Source organism: Vanacampus margaritifer, chromosome 6 (genome assembly GCF_051991255.1).
Source record: "Vanacampus margaritifer isolate UIUO_Vmar chromosome 6, RoL_Vmar_1.0, whole genome shotgun sequence".
NCBI classification, from domain to species: Eukaryota; Metazoa; Chordata; class Actinopteri; order Syngnathiformes; family Syngnathidae; genus Vanacampus; species Vanacampus margaritifer.
The window spans coordinates 25,809,349-25,826,969 of NC_135437.1; the positions used below are offsets into that span (position 1 = coordinate 25,809,349).

A 17,621-nucleotide genomic window follows, 5' to 3' on the forward strand; every position below is an offset into this window, starting at 1 on the left:
AATAATTAAACTAATAAAAAAAAATTATGATTTTTTTTACGTCTATAGCTGTCAATGGCAGTGAATGAGTTAATGGAGCCAACACAACCAAGGCATCGGCAACTACCAATCAGATGAAGAGGAAAGCCTCCAGTGGGACTTTTCTGAAAACAAAGAGCTCATCGCGGTGGCAATCATTAACACACACATAAACAACAGAATATATGTCATAGTTGGTGCTCTTTGTTGAGGCGCATTGATTTTCGGAATAGCCTTGTTTACTGGCAATCATCAATTGGTAGTTTCTATTTTTTCTAGGAATGTCAGGCAGGAGCTTGTCCAAGTGGGTGTCCATTGTAACATTACTACTTGGATTAAGTATCAGTCCTATACTGGGGATTGTTCAACTATCAGTAGACGACTATTCTTTAAGTTTCCAAATTTTGTCAAAGACATCCAGCTTTGAAAATGGATGGTTGGATGGATGTAGATAAAGGTCTGCCTTACCGGACTGCACGTCTCTTCTACCTACGTTCAGTATGTAACACTGTTACTGTGATGATAAATACTGAAATATATATGGGATTAAACATTTATTATCTACATATTTTGTTGTGCTTTTGCTGCTGGTAATACCAACATGCTGCTTTTGCCATGAGAGTAGCTGGTAACAAAAATAAATAAATAAATAAATAAAACAAAATAAAAAACAGCTTCAAGCACCCAACGTAAATAGTAATACTATAAAACCATCCACAAGCAGCTTGATGTCCTGTGACTAAAGTTGGCACATATTCACAAATTTAGAATCCACAGGACTGTAGTCAACCTCCCTAGCTAAGGCCACAGGAGTAACATTGAAACTCACTGGATTATACTAATGTGGACTGGCCCGCGTCATAATGTAAATCCTATATTGAACATCTGTGGAAAGAGCATAAAGACGCTACGGTGAGCTGGGGCCTATCCGATCTGAATGGGTGAGAATTGGGGTATACCCTGAGCTGGACTGGTTGCCGATGACAACTAATCGCAAAGCACATCAATAAAATTCACACCGACGACCAAGTCTTCAGTTACACACGTTTTGGTTGGGAATATGGGAGGAAGCAAGGGGAGCCCGGAGAAAACAAACTTCCTCCACAAACAAGCATTATGATTTTTAGCCAAGTAGTTTGTCACATTTCAGCCTTGTCAGTCTTTTTATTCTATAATTAAATTTTCTGTATATATTAGGAGGATATAAATCTTTTCAATTTAACAGCATGACTGTAAGAGTCTGCAACGTCTAAACTCAGCGATGCCCTCTTGTGTCCAACATCGTAATGTGACCAATTATTTTTTTGGTTCGTTTCAAATCTGTGGATTCTACTCTTTCTTCTTTTCCTGGAGGCTTCGACAGATTACTCCTACCCCTTAGTTGCTTCTTACGATTTTTTTTTTTTTTTAAATGCCCACTCCTTATCATGAGGCAACGTGAACACAGTCCAGTTGTGATCGAGTTTATGGGAATATTCACACACACATTCCAAAACAAAACAAATGCATAAATACAATTAAATAGCAAGTCACTACAATATATCAACATTGATATTTTTTGAGGAATTACACTGCACGTTTTTTTTTCTTTTCGACCTGATTTATACAAAAATAAAACACACAAGATCAGTCATATGTTCATGGATGTATTTTAATAAAAATAATTCTGTTAAAACAGAATACAATATTTCTTTAACACATTTCCAGTACATATTTTTCCAATTATAATTTTTTAAAAACTTTTTTATAGATTTTCAAAGTCATGCTAAATAGACAGTAATTCTTTAAACTTAAAAAAAGAAAGAAAATGAAATCCTTTATTACTGTTGTGCTAAAAAGGTAAATGAAATTAAAATCACAATAGGAGTCAGTTGTGCACTGCTTGTCTGCAAAGGCTCAAGTCATTCTTTGTGAGGCATGGGACCTTTTCCCACAAATCTCTTGTGTCCTATGGAGTCACTGATCAGACCAGTGGTCATGTCTATGCAGGGATCAAGGGAGACCTGGGTTCAAACGTCAGCAAGCAACAAGAGGATGTGTTTGTGTAACAGGCGTCCTTTAAAGCTGAAAAGCAGAAGTGCTTGTGGTGATTATTATTGGATATTATTATAGCAGTTGGTCAAGACTATGTAAGGTTTGATCAGCTATACACTTGTGGAGTGAATCCATGTCACTTGCCAGGGTGAAATGTCCTACGTGAATACAATAAAACAGGAAGATGCTTTTGTTGTGTGTGTTTTTTTGGTCATTTCTATGACAAGCATGAATTTTAATTCCACTTCTGTTGTAAACTAAACTAAATACCTGCCCCTATTGGAACCCCCCGCCCCCAAAAGGTTGTATTTAAGCTAAAATAAAAAAAAAAATGTATTCAGCTTGAAAGAATAAAAGTAATGTTTTCTTTCCTCCACTGGGACAGATGTTTATTTGATAATGTATGTTTAATTTGAAGACAAGGGAAAACTGAAACCAGGCACAAGGGTGCAAGGAATTGACGATTCTATAATTATGCTATAGTAAATATAGAATCAACTTATTCCAACCGTGCTACCAATTCAATCGATTTCGTGAAGTGTGGCTAAAAAAAGATCACAACACTTTGAAGTAGCAACAAATCAGTCATGTTCCAGTTTAATGCAATTTATGCAACCAAGCCTGACAAATTTGAAACCACTTGGTTAGTTACTCCAAATTTCTGGCAGATGGGAATTGGCGAAATGTTTTTTTTTTATTTTTTATAATAGGGTGTGGATTTCATCAATGTTAAGATTGCAATTTTTTTGTCACCCACTTTTGTTTTGACTAAGGATGGTTACGATTAATAACTTGTCCTCAGTTGGTGTCAGTTACAATGTACTGGTGATGGGAAGATGTAGCTTAACAAATGCGATTATTTTTTTATTTTGTAACTACTGCCATCTATGGTGCTTTTGGTTTAAAGATGCAGTGGAAATTGAATCAATTTCCATTGCACGAGACTAGCTAGCCTTTATCCTTAAACCAAGAGCACCATCTAGAGGGGTGAAAAAACTATCGCAGGTGGTTTGTGAAGCTTCATTTTCCCATCACTGCAATGTAGCATTAAATCAATTTAAGCTCATACATTTTTTTTGTAATTATTATTGACGCTTTACATAAGTTCATACGGCAAAGAGGACCAAAAAAAAAAAAAAAAAAGAGTATAACTATGATGCACTTGTTTCAAATAACACTGCCCCTAGGAATTGGAGACTGCTTAGATATAGTTATAATTGGGCCAGAGGTGTTTGCCTCATTGTTTCCACCATCCCTGAATAATATACCTCAGCTGGGTCTTTTGTATGTCAAACGCATTGGGTGAGCTAACGACTTATAAATGCATTTGTTTTGCTTTCCTGGCAAAGTAACAGTGTTCTGCTTTGCATTGTTTAAGATCTTGTCCAAACATGTATTTTAGGATCACTTGTATGTAAATGCAGAATGACGTAATAATCACCAACTATTGTGAGTGTCAAGAGTAACCAGTTGAGGACAGTGTGGCACAACATAGGGTGACGATCAAGATTGAAATTTGCAGAAAAACTAATCCACCGATGAAAAGCAAGAGGCGAATGATTGTTTTTTTTTTTTTTTTGGGGGGGGGGGGGGTGAGCACTACAATCTGACAAAAGAAAATGTATAGATAAACAGAAATATAATTAATTAATATTTAAATAGTGTCACACGTTTATTTGATAATACTAAATTAAAAAGGAAGCTTTCCTTTCTAGTCTTCTCTCTGCTGTTTTTGTCTGGGCCGCTGGCTCCGCCGCTGATAGTCAACTAAACACACCAATCACACGCATGCTTTCTTCTCTGCAGCCATGACAACCACCTGCTGGACATGCCCTCTCTCCTTCAGTGCAACTTTAACATAAACCTGTAAAGAGAGAGACAGCAGTTTAAGTACAATACATTGATATTACATAAGGTCCCCGAGTTACGAACATCCGACTTATTCGTAGATGCGAGCAAAAACTGACTGATGTCCATAAATGTCAAAAATGTTGTGAAATGCCATATTGCGTTGGCAAGTTTGTATTCTAAACTGTGCGCCACATCATATCGTACACTACTGCAGTTCCCCTTTCTGCCGCAACGAAACTCATTGGGATCATATATTAGGGACCTGCAGCATATGTACGATCTCTATTAAATAATGGTCTCTCAACATGACATGATATCTGAAGGCAATAATTGTATTCAGAATTTACACGATTATTGTATTGGACATATGGAAACTACCTGTATATCTGTACATACATTTTTTTTTTTAATCAATACAAGTACAGGTAGTCCTCTAGTTACGAACATCCGACTTACGAACATTCGTAGATACGAAAAAAAGGCTGACTGATGTCCATAAAAGCTGTATTTTCCGTGCTAGTTAATATTAAGTGCGCACATCATACATTACGGTACAGTACTGTACTGTACTTCAGTTCCCCTCTCTGCCACAACTCGTCGAGCAGCACCTTCAACTTTCAACTACCTCTCTGTCCGGCGATGAACAAACAGCACAGGAGCCAGCTTTTAAATCACTTGAATCTTGACTCAGCGGTCGCCATCTCGACTCGTCAAACGCGCCAATCACAATCATGTGTACTTCACAGACAGTTGGAAAGCATACTTTCCTGAGAACGTTTGACCAAATAATGCTTTCTACTTCTGCAGCCTCACGTAAACTCAACTCAACTCAATAACTCCTCTTGCATCATCCATGTACAAGAAGCATATTTATTTTGTTTTTATTGCATTGTACTGTGTAAAAAATTTAATGTACTGAGAGAAAAAAAGTTGTTCAGGTAATGGATGATGGATGTATGGATGATGTAATTTAATGTATGTTTTTTATTTTATATTTAATTTATGTACTTTATAGAACGTATATATATATATCAGGGATGTGATTTGACCAAAGTGAAATTATCTGAAAATTTAGCCGGGGGTCTGGGGGCCGCTGGCACCCAGCTAGGTCCAGGGCAGTGCCCTGGTGGGGGGACACGGGGGGCGAAGCTCATGGGTTTTCCGTGTTTTTAAGTACTTTCAATGCACTCACATGACAAAGAAATAGACAAAACAACAGCATAAATTTTCAATGTATATTGAACTATCCCATATAAAATGGCAGTTTTAGTCAACTCAAAATCAGTCACATTCAAAAACATTGGACTGCCTTTGCTTTTAAAAACTATCACTGAGAATATCATCATATCTAACTAATGTGATTACTAAGTTAACACATAAATAATGTTGAAGAGTTCAAATTTCATGAACAAATAATTGTATCATGACCAAATGAAAAGTAACTCATATTAGAGCATACCACAAATGTCTTTGTTATAGCAGAAGAAGTTATCTGTCGGAGTCATGTGCATACACAATGAACTAAAAAAAAAAAAAAAAAAAAAAATCGTATTTTTTTTTTTTTGGGGGGGAGATAAAAAAAGCGGAATTCCGCGAATTAGCGGAAAAATCACATCCCTGTATATATAGATATAAAAGGTATATAATTTAATTTGTTTCATTTTTTTAAACATATTTTTATTATTTTATTAAAAAAATTATTGGATCAAATTTAATTTTGAAACAAAATTTTATGTGATTCAATTTACAAACAAATTTGACGTACAAACAACCTCTTGGAACCCATTGTGTTCGGAACTTGAGGACGACCTGTGTTTACGAATAGAATAACGATATTCACATATCTGTCTCTCTTGTACACACTCACCCACACAAGGGCTAGAGCAAAAAGTTGTCTACTCTGGCGAAAGAGCAGGAACCAGACCTGACCCGGGCCATAAGCTGTACACACTCTGTAGCCTGGCCCAGCGCCAACACCAAAGGAGGCTGCTTAGGCAGATTTTGGAACTCTAGACATGAGAAACAAATCAGAATGAATATCATTCAAAATGCATCACAAATGAACATAGGCTAAGTGTGTAACATCTAAAATGATTGATAACTATGCTTGGATGGCTTGGCCACTACTGACTTTTTTTCTGCTAAGGTATCTAATTTTCAACTACTAACCACTATGCCGGGCTCAGTACTGTAATACAGTACAATACTAATCCATATAAGTGTGTGCTGTCTTTTCTACCCAGTATGGCGCTGTTGAGTGCGGAGCAGAGCGACTCTCTCTGTGTGGGGTCTAACTGCTGTCCCACGGGGCAGTTCCACGGGTCCGAGTACGCCAACAGGCTGAAGGCATCCTGCACATACAGAGACCATCGACAACATTGCAAATGTCACACTTTTCATCTTGACAAATGTAACACTCACAGCCTGTAATCGTTCATGTGTGTGTGCGTATACCTGCAACATCTTCTTGTGTGTTGTGTTCTTGCCATACTCGCGGCACAGCTTTTCATTCAGTGCCTGAAGTTCCCGTCCAAATTGTATCATCCTCTCTGTGGCTGCCTGGTTCCCTCCACAAAGTTGTCTACCGTTTCTGTAACTCTCCTCTCCTGGCAACAAGCAGGTGCATAATGGTATTTAACACGAAAAAGCAGAAGGTGAGCAATTTGCACATGAAGCTGAATTATAACAGGGAAAGAGAAATAACAGGGGAAAAGGACGAAAGAAGCCAGGTGATAATTTCATTTTGCTCTCTGTGTGCACGTACCTGCGATACCATTGCCAATGCTGTTGTCATCTGGCTGAAGTATCTCTTCATGTTTATATGTGCCATTCATGATACGAGTGGACGAGCCCTCAACAACGCCATTAGTGTAGTGTTCCGCTTCAATCTCCATCTCACTGTCACTATTACAAACATAGAACAAGTAGCCGGTTGTGTGAAGACAAATAAAAAGGTGAGATTACCGACCACGTCTGCAGGCAGCATTCTTGAGGAACGTCACACTTTATTATATTATTCTATATATAAAAATGATGCAGACATGTGATTTCCCGGGCTGTACCAATAAAAATGTCCCTGAATCTCCGCACACTTTTCACCGCTTTCCGAGCACTTCAAAAAAGTGACCCCATTTGTCAGTGACAGTCACCTGCTCTCTCTCAGGGCTCCAGCTGATGCGCCACCATCAAGTTGTACCACTTCTCTATCCCTCCTCACTCTCGCTCTCTCTGCTCGTTCTAACTCCATCGGACGAATTACGGCTTCAGTATATTCGGGTTCATAAAGATACCCCTTGGCTCGACACTGACGTTGTCAGACATGTTATCGTGAGTTTTCAAAGTTGAAATTACGGTGGAACATGGGCGTCTGTCAGCTGGATGCAGCGTGCCGCGCAGTGATACAAACAAAAAAATTGTTCCAGGCGGTAATGGAATCTGACTTTTTTTCTAGTTTGCGGTTTTATGATACAAATGGTATCACTCCTTTGAACACAAATTGGTTTTACAAGAAAAACGCTTTATTTCCGTGACCCCAGCCAACTTTCATCTCGACCAAATCCGGACCGGGTCTCGGGTCACAGGACGCTGTCAGCTGATTGCACACCACTGTAGGTGAGGATGCCATACAGATTCATGTCCAAAAAAACAAACTATATATTTTAAGATGGAAATATCACACAACATAGATCAGGGGGTCAGCAGCCTTTCCTGTCAAGAGAACCATTTTAGGCCAAAAAAATAATACAAAAATGTGTGAACTGCAAAACATTTGAAGATTGTGATGAAGGAAACTGTGTGTTTTTGCCTTTCTGTCAAATTAGTGACATTTTTGGGACATTTGGTAATTTTCTGCCTTTCTTCTTCCTTTTTGGGACATTTTATGGCAATTTTTATTTATTTTTCATTTTGAAACCGTTTTTGCTATCAAATTTCTGACTTTTTGGGGGGCAATTTTGTGTATATTTTATGGTAATTGTCGGGATTTCTTCTTTTCTTATTGGACATTTTACGGTTACTTTCCTGCCTTTTTTATTCATTGACATTTTATGGTAATTTTCTGCTTTTCCTCTTCCTTTTTGGACATTTTATGGTCACGTTTTGGAATTTTTTTTACGTGAAACTTTCATCTACTTTTGGTCTCTCTTTTTCTGACAACTTACAAATTTGGACTCTGACATTATTTTGAAAATTTAACTATTATTATTACTATTATTTTATCTTAATCATTAATTCAGTTAAAGAATATTTTATCGGAAAATGAAAATGTAAAAAAAATATTAATTTATATATATATATATATATATATATATATATATATATATATATATATATATATATTTTATTTTTATTTTTTTTTTAGATCCACGGGGATCCACAGGAGAGGGACTAAAGAGCCACATGTGGCTTTAGAACCGCATGTTGCAGACCCCTAACATAGATTAATGATTTGGAACCTAAGCCAAAGCATGGAGCGGATTTTCGCTTGCTGCTGCAGCAAAACATCCTTTTGCATATGTGCTGAGAAATTGAGTAATTTCACTGTTTGTATAGGGCATGGAACTAGTTTGGTTTCTCCCTCTCGATTTGCTTTGAGCTCTCCCACGGCCCACACGTGGTGGGGGTAGGTGTGTGTTTTCAGTGTATATTCCAAGGGCATATTACAAAAAAAGTGTGCTCCAAACTTATGAAGAGGTGGAGGAACACTTATGTGCTCAAAGTAAAAACAGGCGCAATGTCATTTTGGTGCCAGGGCAAGTCTAGTTTAGCGTGTTTGGCAGATACGCTACCTGGTTTCTTGGTTGCTGTTGTTGCTGTGTGGCTGGCTCTTGGTGGAGTCAGAAGAATTAGACTCAGAGTAGTTGATGGATGAAGGTGAGGAGGAAGTGGAAGAGGAGGCCGAGGAGGACGTGCTGGGGTATTTCATGTTGCTGCTAACAACGCTGCTGTGGCTCTTTGATTTTTTGGAGGGAGTCACCCCATTACTGCATGTCGGGCTGTCTACACCTGGAGGAAGCAGCAAAATATATTGACTAATATTTTTCATGTGTGACTTTGATGATTCTGAAAAAAGGTTTAAAAAGCAATTGCACCTCCGGTGTGCATGTGTGAATTTCCAGCCCCCTGGCGTGGGCTAAGGTTGGGAGAGCCAGGGTAACTTCCCTGGGACTTTGGGGAGCGGATAGTCAGGCAGCGAACCTCGCTGTCCGTACCGTTCACCATTTCCACAAACTGACGACACCTAGAAAACATGCAGATGGGCGTTACTGAATTTGACAATAAATCCAAAGCTTCAAACAGGCCAACTTACTTCAACATAAACAGAAGGTCTGGATTGTGTTCTAACAGGCAGGGGTAAAGTTGCTGAGTGGCTTCGATGGCTTCACCCACACGTCCTTCCAGCACCAGCTTCTGTATTCCTGTTTAGAAAAGTAATCGGATACAATTCAGTCCCTTAGTCAAATATTAACAAAGGTTATTTTGGGAGTTCCTCACTTCACAATGGATGCATCATCTAATGTATAATGTTAATAAAAAATATATATACAGTATATAGCAGAAAGGCCTTCCTGGTATAAGTACTAGGCGCTCAAGAGTGTCGATCTGGGTGGGAAACTGGGAAGACTTTCTTGGGGACCCAAACATGTTGGGGCCTTGTGTAAAGCTCATTCCCTCGGTCGACGACGTTATTCACTATGATATTTAAATCAGGTATAAGTCAGTACAAACATAGAAAATGAGTGCAATTAAAAATGTATGTGTAAGCTTTTGTGCTGATTTATATACATTATCTGTAAAAGTGTTAGCTTATTAACTAAATGCACAATGCTGTTGGCATATCTATGCACGTATAAGTGCAGCTGTTTATGTGATATTTTTTTTCTTTTTAAGGTTTTTTTTTTACGTCTTCCTACTCCCTTTTGAACATGTTAGTTGTGCTTAATGATGACCATGTATGTAAACAACAAAATATATACTTTTCTTTTAAATCTTTATATTTTAATTTCAGTATTTCTGTTGCTGGCTTGTATGTTCAACAAACAAACACTCTATTTTTTTGTGCATTAACGTGTCAACGGTGAAATATCGGTCAACACAATTCCCCGCACCCCATCACTTGAATGTTTCTACACCTAGCTCCTGATGGTGGCGACCAACTTTTTCAGCAAGATGGTGCTCTGCCGCACTAGCAAATCTTTTTCAGGAGATTTCTGGGAGTACCTGCCAAATGGATTGATCTGTAAGGTTTTTTTGTGTGAGTGAGTGAGTGAGTGAGTGAATGGTCTGCAACGTCAACCGGACCAAACTTCTCGTAACTATATGGAGCAAGGTTTCTGAGCCTCCACTTCTGCAACTCTGAATCAGCTGAAAAATTTTACCCCTGAAGCAATACGCTTTATCAGAGTGGAGAGTCCGATTATTGTTTTACTGTATGTGGAGAGTGGCACACTCTTAATGAACAATGGTAATAAATAATATTAGCACTTACCTTTTTCCCCAATAAACAATGTGCAGATTTTAATGCACAACACCACATGTGAACCACACTAACAGGGTAAAGGGACAGTGACTGCCAGGTGGAACATGGTGGTCATATTGGGGGAAGGTGAGAGGAAACTAATGCCGCTTTTCCACTGGACCGGTTCAACACTGAGTCGGCTTTGGTCAGCTCCGGATGTTGGTGTTTCCGTATGATTTTTTTGGGGCCGAGCAGTTTAAATAGAACCTCCTTTTAGAACCATCTCGGAGGTAGTTCTGCAGCAGTGTCGTCACGGTCATCTGATTGGCCGACATCGACGCAGCAAGTAACTCCGTGGCACACGCCCATTTCCTTATTTTACACAAGCGCGGCAAGAGGCGCCTGCTGTTCTTCGCCAAAGTCATAAAAATAACAGTACAGACGCTCCCCACCTTACGAACGAGTTACGTTCCGGACGATCGTTCGTAAGGTGAATTTGTTCGTAAGTTGCTTCAGTGCTATATTTTGTATTATAATTTATGTTTAAAGCCTATATAAGTATAGTGAAGGTTTATATAAGTATGTTTAAGGCTTGTACAAGTAACCTGCATTGGTTTGTACTGAAAAAAACTTTTAATGAAATGGAGAGAATACGTACAGTACTGTACTGTACTACGTATGTTAGAGAGAGAGAGCGAGACACACACACACACAGTATGTACATGTACGTAATAAGATAAATAAAATGAAGTTTAACTTACTTTTGGAAGATGTACTCGATGCTTAAGGAGATGATGGAGGAGGAGGAAGAGGAGGATTTTATATCATGAGAGATTCTTCGTCGTCGCTGGAATCGGCTTCAAAAGTTATTTCCTCCTTCATGGGGACCGGCGTTTCTTCCTCCTCCTCCTCGACACGTTGCTCAGCCTCCAATGAGCTCTCACAGCGCCAATCGTCGGTATTAGCGGCGGAAAGAAGCACTACGTGCAATACAAAACCTAACTTACAGCATCTCTTTCCGAACATTTTTCGACATACTGTACGCGCAGACATGTTCGTATGTACCGTTGTTCGTAACTCGAATGTTCGTAAGTAGGGGAGCGTCTGTATATACAATAAATATTGTTTTACAACAACGCTAAACTATATTTACAATTTAATATGTACTTGTGGATTGATTTTTAATGATTGTGGTAAAAAAAAAAAAAATCACGAGTGCACACAGAGTTGAGTGACAGTTCTAACGATCCCACTCCTTTCCCGCCGCGTGCCTATTGAAATGGAAATGCAATGGAGGCCGTGTAGTGTCGTTCCATGCAGCGTGGTGTGGTACCGTGCCGTGTGGGGCTAATTGAAAAGCGGCATAAGCTCACGGAGAGGTTCCTGGGTCCGGGCTCCTTTCTTGCAGGCTGGCTGTATGTGCTCCCCTCTAGTGACCTATTGCGACCCTCTTTTGAATCCTGTCCCTAATTGCTGTATATTACTCTTATGACTTCATAAACGTCCTGGACTCTCTCTTGCACTCACTTTTGCTTGCTCTCACAACCATTTGGTTAAATTTGATTTTTTTTGGGGTGAAGTAGGATGTGTAAAATGATTCACCCCCACTGAGTTAATACTTCATAAGACCACCTTTTGCTGTAATTACAGCGGCAAGTCTTTTGGAGTAAAAGAAAGTTAGTCTAAGTCCTGGGATATCCATAAATGTTCATGTAAATGAGATATTTCTAAAAGAACGTAGACTTAAAACTCTGCATATCATATTAAATTAATTTTGTTTCACTCTTTCTGTGGTGAGTGCTTTATGGAAAAATCGCAGGCTGCTACACTTCAAGCATAAAAGTTTAGTTAGTTGCCAGTTAAGACTAAGAAATGAATTTTGTGTGTGTTGTATTCACTTACTCTGTCTATTCTTTATAGATGCTTGGTCTTCTTGTATCATGGTCTCTGTGACTCTGGCAAAAGCAGTGGCAGTGGCATAGTATCCATGGTGCACTAGGTAGCTGGACACCATACTGAAGTCGAAGTAAAGACATTTAGATTTCCATGGAACAATGTCTAAATTAATTCAAAACATCAAATGAGAACTGTCGCTTTACTCCTATAATATTGTTATAATAGGTTAGTTAAGTTCAACACACTGTCTTTGTGTTGGATAATACAACATTGCAAATACTCTAAATATTCTATCGTTGCATTTACAAGACTGTTAATTCGGAGAAACAAACAAACAGTTTAACACCTACTTCTGCAGGACAGCTTGCCAGTCACCCAGCCTTTCTCCTATTGGGAAGCGAGCGATCATCCCATGGATCTTTGCTCTCCATTCACTCATGTAGTCCTCAATGTCGAAGACAAATGGCTGCTGTCCAAAGTTTGCGTCGACAATCTCGCCCGGAGTTTGAAGACCCACAGTTGGGTACAGGTTAGGCTGGGTCAAATGGAGGGTAGAAAAGTTGAAAATCAAAAGACAAGCACCGTGATGTGTCGCGTCACTGTTGAACTACTGTTGTATGTTAAATAACAGCAAACATTTTTCTAGGTGATAAAAAAAACAAAAACACACACACAAAATGGATCAAAACTGTGATTATTCGACAAAATGGCCACTGAAAATATGTAATGATTAATGGCACAAGAGTTAAGTAAAGAAAGGCAGTGAAGTTTATGTGAAATGCAACGGATATAAAAAGTCTACACACCCTTACTGCCAGGTATTTGTGACGTAAAATCAATGTTAAACATCTTGATGTTACAAAATGTGACAACTCTTTTCAAAAACTCTCCAAAATGGTCAGATTGTAAGGTCACCTTCAGTGCACATCCTGCTTCAGATCATTCCACAGATTTTTGACTCAATTCTGCACTCTGGACGGGTCATTCCAAAACTTTAACCTTCTTTGGATCATTGTCATGCTAAAAGATGGAGTCCCTCAGCTTTCTAGCAAAAGCATGTAAGATATGACAGGCTAAGGAATGTTTCCTAAGTCCCTCACCTTGATTAGGAACCCAGTTCAAGCTGAAGACAGAAATTCCCATGATGGTGCCGCCACCATACATCACTGTAGATGTCATTCTTTTCGTGGTGAGCAGTGTTGTGTTTGCGCCAAATGTAGTCTTTGAAATATTAGGCAAAAAGTTCAACTTTTTGACCATAACTCGTTTTCCTCCACATGGGTTTTGGATATTTTAGGTGGATTTTTGCAAAATGTAGCCGGCTTGAATGTTTATACTTGTAAAATAAGACATTGGTTTTGTCAAACAGATATATGGAGAAGACGGGAGTCACATGTAACAGCCAATACTTCCCAGATATTTCTGCAGTTTCTGCAATGTTGCTGTCATCCTTTTGGCAACCTCCATGACCAGTTTTCGCTTAAATTTTTTTAATTAGTTTTGGAGGGGCGTTGGTAATGTCACTGTTGTGCTATACATTCATAATTTGATGTGGCTGTCTTTACTGTATTCCATGGTATATCGGATAAACTTATTAGAGAAGGGCAAGTATCGTTACTCGCAACGTTGGCCAAGTGGTTGTTATACAATCAGGAGCTAGAAATGAAAAATTAAACAATAGAAAATTGCCACTAATTTAATGCATTTAATTCACCCATACTACTGATATCGGTGTCAAAAAAGTGGCATTGAACATTCCTAGTATGTGTCATGGAATGTTCATTTTAGCCTTCTCGACAGACCATGGCTTGTGCTGTACGATGAAAATCGAAAGGAAAACCTACTAGAACATTTTAACTTTATTTGGGGTTAATCAGAGGAACTTTAAATGGCAGCAAATGTGTGCTGACTCCCATTTAACATGAGTTTGAATGTGATTCATTCATTTTGAACACAGCCACCGCATAAGAAGTGCAACCACATTATCAAAGATAACACGGTAACGGTAACATATATTTTTAATTGAGCTGTGAAGGTTATGAAAAAAAAAGGTTTAAAATGCTTCAGTGTTTCCCACACCATGTTAATACTTGGGCGGGCCACCCAAGTAAATTGGCCACCACCCAAGAAGTTTTCAAGAAAATTTATTAAACATACATATAAAAAAAAAAACATGTCACGACAGGATATATACCGCATGTAACGTTAGTTCGCCGTCACTCACTTGTTGATCGTAAGGCTAGAGGAGACGTAGTAACAGGACTGAGACACACCTCCCGTCTAACCCGCCTCCCATTCCCACCACCGGAGTCCACCCACCCAAGTAGATTTCAAATCTGTGGGAAACACTGTGCTTTATGTTGGTCTAACTTCTTGAAATCCTAAAAACCTGGGATTTGAACAAGTGCGTGTAGACTTTTTCTAGCAATACTTCAATCAACGTAAAGCTCAATATAGCCTTCAAAGTTGAGTACAGTAATTTCTGGACTATAAGCCGCTACTTTTTTTTTTACTTGTATTCGACCCTGCGGCTAATACAAAGGTGCGGCTTAACCATCAGATCACAAGGAAGCGCAAGAGCGTCAAGCAGAGCAAAACAAATACAGCAGGAGAGACAGAACGAGACTATTTGCGCCCTCATTATAGAAAAGAAAGTCGCGGCAACATTAAAGCACCTGCGGCTTAAAAGTGCGTCTTATATGTGTAACAAACTCAAGTATTCCCTAAATTTAGCTAGCACCTTATAGTCAGGTGCGCCTTATAGTCCAGAAATAACTGTAGGTGGCATATTGGATGTAAATGTGACAGCATGGTACTTACAGGGAGATCGGTGAAAGCCACACCTGTCGGGAAAAAAGAAAATTGTTTTTGTAAAACATGAGGATTCAAAGCAATTATTATGATTAATGCTTAATATTATTTTCATTAATGCGTATTAATTGCAAGTGTATCGTAATTTTTCAAGAATTACAAATCGGGGGGCAAAATACACAAGAACACAAAACTAAAGAATATTCAGCATACCGTATGTGTAAATGTTTACCAGTATCTACAGTATCTCACAAAAATAAGTGCCTCCCTCACATTTCTTCATATATTTAATTGTATCTTTTGACATAAATTAAGAAAATGGATACGTTGACACAATGAATATGATACACAATTGTGCATGTAATTCTTGAGAAAATACATGTATCCATTTCCACTGACCTAAACTGATGCCATTTTTGGTGTAAAAGCAAGTGTTGTTGATGAGGTTAACGCAGCAGCCAATCACGTCCCCAGTTGTGAAAGTTGGACCATATGGTTGGCCAGTCCCAGAGGAGCAGAAGGAGTGGCCATCATCTCCATGGTAACCATATGAGTGCTTGTCCCATCCTGAAATAGGGCAAGGATTAGGATTAGTTTTTACTTTATACTTTCAACACTTGTAGGGGGAAAGGTCACGAGGACATTGAATTATGTGAAATATTATTTTCAACTGAATAAGTAAATCATATTCATTGGAAGAGGAATATCCTAGTTCCTCATTTATGGCCAATTTTCCAGCAACTGGATCCACTTTGCATTGATGGGAATTCTTAGGTATGCGCTTTCTGTGTTCATGGTGCAGTGACATAGATGGCCAGCTGGAGGCTCTCTTGAGAGAATAAACTGGTGAGTCACAGTCAGCAGGTGGAGCAGTACACAGAAAGCAAATCAAGAGGATGAAAGTTTTTTTTTTTTTTTACACACTACCATTTTTTGTTCCTTTGGCTCATACATAACTAAGCAACTGGTTTGTTCATCCAGAATGTTAGATTATACCTAAACCAGAATTTAGCTGTATACACTCATCCACCTGGTCGCTAACCAATTAGCTGTATACATAAAAAACAAAAGATACATGCAAAGTGTAACTTAGTCATTACATATATGTAGTCATTGTTTTTTCTTAAGAAACAACAATGCAAACATTTGTACATTTGCCGGACAAAATGGTTCAGCAAAATCTGTAGTTTTATCATTCTGAATGTGTACTGTTCACCATTGCATGAGTTATATTAAAATTGTATGCATATTAATACAGTATAATGACATTGAATAGATCTTTATGATTTCAAAACACCCAACAAATCCACTCTGGAACAGACCAGACATGATCAAAATTGGGCATTATTAATTTCAACTTTATACTGTTATTAATCAAACTTTTAAAAATAAAGAAATATTATTCATATTTCATGCATGTATTTATTACAGCAGTGCAGATGGTTTGCTTCAAGTCTTTAAGAATCTATGAAATTTTCTCCAGTTGTCCAGAATGGTTTCAGAGAACAAATGTCGACCATAATGATGGGACACCGTTCACTGAGCGGATTGAATCTAAGTATTATTCAAATGCACACCAAAATAGGGTTTTCAATACCAGGCCTTGTGTGTAAAAATAATAATAATAATAAGAATAATAATAAAAGTTTTAAATTAATACAAACCTCAATAGTATTGTCATATTTACCTCAGAATAGGACTGGGCGATGTGGCCCAAAAAATCTCAATTTTTACAGACATTCAGGACAATTATGATTTTAATCTAATAAACATTTATTTAAAGGTTTCATTTATTCAAAATAATTCCTGTGCAAAATGTTCAGACAACAATAATGTATACAGATTCTAAATTAGTTTTAACATGAACTTAACATTTATAGTTTTTTCTTAAATGCCACAATTAAGTAGCTGGTAGCTATTGTAAACATGTCTTGTATACCAGACATTCAGAATTCTGCCACAAAAATACAACTTAGAAAAACATTTGAATGTAACAGAACATAATACCAACAGCTTTTAATAATCCAAAACACAAAATTTGATTTCACGATTGAGCAAATTTTCAACGATTCGATTTTTAAAATGACGATGTATCGAATTAATTTGATTGATTGACCCTACCCTATCTCAGAAATAATACTACTCAAGTTGATTTGCAAAGAAAAACATTAAGATCCGATCACTCACCAAGTAGTCAAGCCAGACAATCTTCTACAAATCTTTTGAGTATTTAACATATGTTGAGCAGTTAATGCATATTTTGGATGTGCCTTTCAGACCACATTATTAAGAAAGTGGAAAGTAAAACAAAAAAACTTCACCCAGTTTTGGATTGGCCCACCCTTTGAGATTTTCTGGTCTAGTCCACATAACGACACAATCAACCTTTCATGCAGCTCAGGTCTTTTGAATACATAGAAAATTATACTGTACAGAAATTAACATTCTTACAAAGTTATTAAATAAATATGGTGTTTTGCAAAACAGCAATAATGTAATTGATTCAGGGCTTTTTTTTTTTTAGTTCCAGCCAAGTTGGTTTGCTTAGACTAGA

General features: G+C 38.0%; 1 protein-coding gene across 1 annotated transcript in view; it reads right to left on the minus strand.

Moving 5' to 3' along the window:
• Positions 1–1,651: 1,651 nt before the first annotated feature.
• Positions 1,652–17,621, minus strand: part of ranbp10 (RAN binding protein 10) — a 28,107-nt gene continuing 12,137 nt past the window's right edge. The window contains exons 4-15 of the mRNA XM_077568589.1: positions 15,467–15,634; positions 15,077–15,099; positions 12,607–12,791; positions 12,263–12,375; positions 9,212–9,320; positions 8,994–9,142; positions 8,691–8,907; positions 6,668–6,807; positions 6,358–6,509; positions 6,143–6,254; positions 5,771–5,912; positions 1,652–3,916 (exon numbers count right to left, since the gene is read on the minus strand). Of these exons, the coding sequence (XP_077424715.1) occupies positions 5,782–5,912; positions 6,143–6,254; positions 6,358–6,509; positions 6,668–6,807; positions 8,691–8,907; positions 8,994–9,142; positions 9,212–9,320; positions 12,263–12,375; positions 12,607–12,791; positions 15,077–15,099; positions 15,467–15,634 (1,499 nt within the window). The 3' untranslated portion in view covers positions 1,652–3,916; positions 5,771–5,781. The remainder of the gene's footprint in view (positions 3,917–5,770; positions 5,913–6,142; positions 6,255–6,357; positions 6,510–6,667; positions 6,808–8,690; positions 8,908–8,993; positions 9,143–9,211; positions 9,321–12,262; positions 12,376–12,606; positions 12,792–15,076; positions 15,100–15,466; positions 15,635–17,621) is intronic.